Here is a 5,021-nt window from a genome sequence, read left to right on the forward strand (position 1 = left end):
AAATTTACTATCCCAGACCACTAACGTTTTTCCATCGATAATTGTCTGCATAACAATTTATATTTCATTTCACTATTGTTTAGAGCCCTCATTTTGTTCAAGACACAGCATATAAATCAGCTAGTTGACTGGTTGTCCCTATATACATTGACACCTTCAGTGAAGCATAGCCTAAGCGATGCATATCTATCACATATTCCTAAACGTACCTCAAGCTAGTAGCCAAGCCGGATTTTTCATTCAGGGTAGAAGTAAACACATAAGAAGCCAAAGAGATTCAATATATAGTATGTATACGTAAAAGAAATACCTATCCACATTGTAGTTTTGCAGGAAAGGGGTGTTCCTTGAGCACGGGTGACTCCCACACAACCTCGAGCAGGCCTTTGACAATTCTGCTCCCGGCACAGAAACCTAACTCAACGTTCACTGCAAACAGGGAGAAAAGCAGAGAAACAATGGGGAATAGATGCAGGCAAACAAGTGACAAATTGAGGAAATATTAGATTAAAAAAAGTGCGGAAGCAAATCTCCATCTTATGAAATGTGCACAGAGAACCATACAATTCTGCAAATAAAGGATGTCAGAGAACAGATAACAAGTTTGCATCACAAAGTTTCACAAGGTCCAGATACTTGATCATGTGAGAAAAGTTTTTTCCATGGGAATACATATACAGAACACTCATGAATAGAAAAGTGTGTATTGGTTTACACTCATACTTAAATTAGAACAGCAGAAAAAGGTACCAAATTAAGGCGAGTCTGAAAAGGGATCTATGTAACAAAATGACTCGATTTAAAGAATCCAACCAGACTCTATAAATCTAACAAGTATGTAAAACAGAGGAAAGAAATCTTGTGCCACTATTATCTCATGCAAAGTTCTAGCAGCCATTCAGATTGCAAGCAAGTGACAGAAATTACGAAATAGCTGGACATCATCTGAATAAGAAACCAAAGCGTTAAAGGATAACAGCTACTGATACTTCAAATGCTTAGGCAAATCTGTAGGATGACTCTACGCAGAAAGAATGAAAAAAAGTAGTTCAAGTTAAAAAATCCAATCTGTTAGATCATAGACATGGTATATTATAGCTGATAGGGCACATTCACAAAGAAGCACTAGGTTGAAAACGAACTCATGGTGATTGTTCGCGAAATGATGTGTATGGCTATCAAATGAAAGAATGTTGTTTCCTTACTACTCTACAACGACATTTGGTTGACATACATAAAAGTATCTGTTCACTATTTGACAGAAGATAGAAGATAGATCTTATTCTCGAACAATCACTACTTCACAAACTTCCTTGCTCAATATCAAAACAACTCCAATTCCAGAAAATTCATAGAAAACCTTTAGGACCCACCCAAGCTTATCCCCGAGAGAATGAACACCCCTAAGCCATGTCAAAATGCTTTAGTTTTTTTTTTAAAGTATCTGTTCACTATTTGGTATCAAATGATTGAATGCTTCTAACTTCTACTCCATACTACGCAAACTTCACAAAGCTAAGGATTCTATTTTAAAAGCTCAAGAAAAATCCTCTCTGATGCACGTGGGCTTATCCCGTTGCCTCGAGAATGAACACCTGTAAGTCATGTCAAAATACTATACTCCGGCAAACTATGGAATTTTATGAAACATTTAATATCCTCAACTTCTATCTCATCGCTAACAAATGACTAATCAAACCTTTAACAAACATAAAAGAACTCAACCTATGCACAACTTGTAAAAACGCAGTCATACTGGAGGATTAAAATGATAGCTGGATTTTTTTAAAACTAAAATGATAGCTGGATTAACACAACATCAAAACATTACGCAACCATATACCACAATGAACACATGTAAAACTAAAATTTGATTAGATGAAGTTTTCATTCTTACAATGAACACATATAAAACTAAAATTTGATTAGATGAAGTTTTCATTCTTACATAAAGTGATGAGAGAGTACATATCATCTTTACATCAATGATGATAGAACTCTCATCATAATAGTACAACACAGAACTGAAAGATCCCTCTAATTTAACATGTCAATGTATATAAATCTGGCTTCAACTGACAATAAAAGACTACATTATCCCAGAACTCACATATGATTGAAGGACACATCATCAAATCAATTATCAGACACTGAGATCCATCCATCTATCATGGAATACCGCGACATTAAATAGGATAAGTAAATAAAAGAGTTACAATCTTTTCCAGCAACAGACTCACTCACAACAATCAAAACGCTAAACAAGCATATACGACAATGAACACAGTAAACTAATATTTGATTAGATGAAGTTTTGATTCTTAAATAAAGTAATGAGAGAGTACATATCATCTTACATCAACGACAATAGAACTCTCATCATAAAAGTTCCCTCCAATTTTACAGTTCATTGTATATAAATCTGGCTCCAACTGCCAATAAGAGACTACATTATACCAGAACTCATATAAAGTTGGAAACATAATCAGATCAATTATCATACAAATCGATCCATATATAATGAAATATCATATAATTAAATAGGATAAAAAAATCGAAGAGCTGAAATCTCCTCCAGCAAAATACTCACAGCAATCAAAACACTAAACAAGCATATATGACAACGAACACATGTAAACTAACAGTATTTGATTAGATAAACTCTTGATTCTTACATAAAGTAATGAGAGAGTACATATCATCATACATCAAAGACGCTACAACTCTCATCATAATAGTACAACACAGAACTGAAAGTTCCCTCTAATTTTACATGTCAATGTATATAAATCGACTACATTATCCCAGAACTCATATATAGTTCTTGGAAACATAATCAGATCAATTATCAGACACCTCGATCCATCTATGATGAAATACCATGACATTAAATAGGATAAGTAAATCGAAGAGTTAAAATCTCTTCCAGCAACAACAGACTCATATCTATAGCTTTAAAGCAGTAATTTTTTTTTTTCCTTTCCACCCTTTTCTTGATCAACAATTAAATTAACTACGTAGCCAAATGGGGGGTTTCAAATGATACAAAGAACGAAACTTTTACACCATTTTCCCTCAAAGATATAGCGCCGTGCAATAAAGATCGTTCGAGTTAGCATAAACACCATCCATCGGTGGAGGAAAGTTAAGATCAAATGGCAATGGATTTCTCAAAGACGACGAAACAATATTGCCACTATCACCATTATCACCTTCACCACCACCATCACCATCAACAACAGAAGACGACGAATCACAATCGCTCCTACAATCATCCAGCTCCACAGGAGGCGATCGAGGATATTTCCTTGCCGCCACCGCCATTTGCTGACGTGGCGGTGGCCTTGGCCTCGGTCCACTGAATGATTCCACAGTACTACTCATACCGCTCGATGTAGGTCTTTGACAAACAATCGGATTCTCCTGATGGTACATTCTCGGGTTCGGGTTAATTAACATATCATATTGATGATGATGATTCTGTTGATGTTGGTTATAATACGGAGATAAAGGGAAATTAGTTTTTGCTTTAGGACCTCGAAGAGTACGAGCTGCGTTATCGTAAGCTTTAGCTGCATCTTCAGCTGAATCAAAAGTACCTAACCAAACCCTAGTTTTCTTCCATGGATCTCTTATTTCAGCAGCAAATCTTCCCCATGGACGTTTACGAACTCCGCGAAACTTTATCTCTTTCAATACTCCGGCAGATCCATTGACCTTCGCCGCCACCGCTGGAGTCGCCGGAGTTGCTGGAGCTGCCGGAGTTGCTCTTCCTCTCCCCATGATCAAAAAAGAAATTTAAAAAAAAATAAAAAAAAAAAAAAAAATCAATTGCCTTCTGGAGATCGATAGGAGGATTTAGCTTCCGGAAGAACTCACGTCCTCTCTCTCTCTCTAAAAACTTCAACTTTCTCTCTCTAGAATTGTTGATTCTTCTTCACTTTCTCTCTCCAAAAACTTCAACTTATCTCTAAAAACTCCAACTTTCTCTCTCTAGAAATGTGAATCTGCCTCAATTTCTCTCTCTAAAATTGTGGTTTTCTTTAATTTTCTCTCAAAAAACTAACTTTCTCTGTGATTTTGATTCTTCTTCACTTTCTCTCTCTAAAAACTTCAACTTTCTCTCTCTAAAACTTCAATTTTCTCTCTAAAAACTCCAACTTTCTCTCGCTAAATCTTCACTTTTCAACTTTCTCTCTCTAGAATTGGTGATTCTTCTTTACTTTCTCTCTGTAAAAACTCCAACTTCTCTCCCAAAATCTTCACTTTTCAACCCTCTCTCTCTAGAATTGGTGCTTCTTCTTCACTTTCTCTCTCTAAAAACATCAATTTTCTCTCTCTAGAAATGTGATTTTCTTCTTCTTTCTTCCTTCTCTTCGTGGTGTGTTTGGATGAGAATTTTATGATAGAGAAAGAGGGGACTTTCTTAATTTTTGTTTTTAATTTGATTTTTGGGTTTATATATAAGTGGGAGTTTAATGTGGAAGGTTGGGGGTTATAAGTTGAGGAATTGGCAAGGAAAGAGGGAAAAAAACGCGGGGAACTATGAGTGGTGTTTTACCATTTTGCCCCTAAAAGAGTTTGATGAATCATACAAAATGTTAATATTTACTTGGTTCCTTTTCCTTTTCCTATGTTCATTGGAATTGACAAAATTACCCCTTACAGAGGTTTTTTTTATTTTTTATTTATAGTCTATCAAAAACGGTCTCTGTATCTTTCGAAAATAAAAAGCAACTCGATTTATTAAAGCTCTCGCTATGTGCAGAATTCGGAAAAGATCCACCACAAGGGAATATTATACGCGATTTTATCTTGCATTTCTGCTATAGGCTGTTTTGGAGAGTTGAACTTCTGAACTCCTGGTCACATCGCAGCAACTTTATCAGTTATTCCAGTGCTTCATGCATCTCTATCTTTTGAAGTAAGGATAAATTTCCCCGCATTCAAGCAATCAATTATTTGTTTGATTGAGAACTTTGAGATAGTAGAGATTGACCTCGCGATAGTCTATCGGAAAT

The 5,021-nt window shown here is 35.7% G+C and overlaps 1 protein-coding gene across 1 annotated transcript; it reads right to left on the reverse strand.

Annotated features, from left to right (window-relative positions):
• Positions 1–2,634: 2,634 nt before the first annotated feature.
• LOC107845466 (ethylene-responsive transcription factor 3) lies at positions 2,635–4,465 on the reverse strand. Its single transcript, XM_016689811.2, has one exon. It carries the CDS (start codon positions 3,781–3,783, stop codon positions 3,076–3,078), a length of 708 nt encoding a protein of 235 aa, XP_016545297.1. The 5' UTR covers positions 3,784–4,465; the 3' UTR covers positions 2,635–3,075.
• Positions 4,466–5,021: the final 556 nt, after the last annotated feature.

Source organism: Capsicum annuum, chromosome 10 (genome assembly GCF_002878395.1).
Source record: "Capsicum annuum cultivar UCD-10X-F1 chromosome 10, UCD10Xv1.1, whole genome shotgun sequence".
Lineage (NCBI taxonomy): Eukaryota > Viridiplantae > Streptophyta > Magnoliopsida > Solanales > Solanaceae > Capsicum > Capsicum annuum.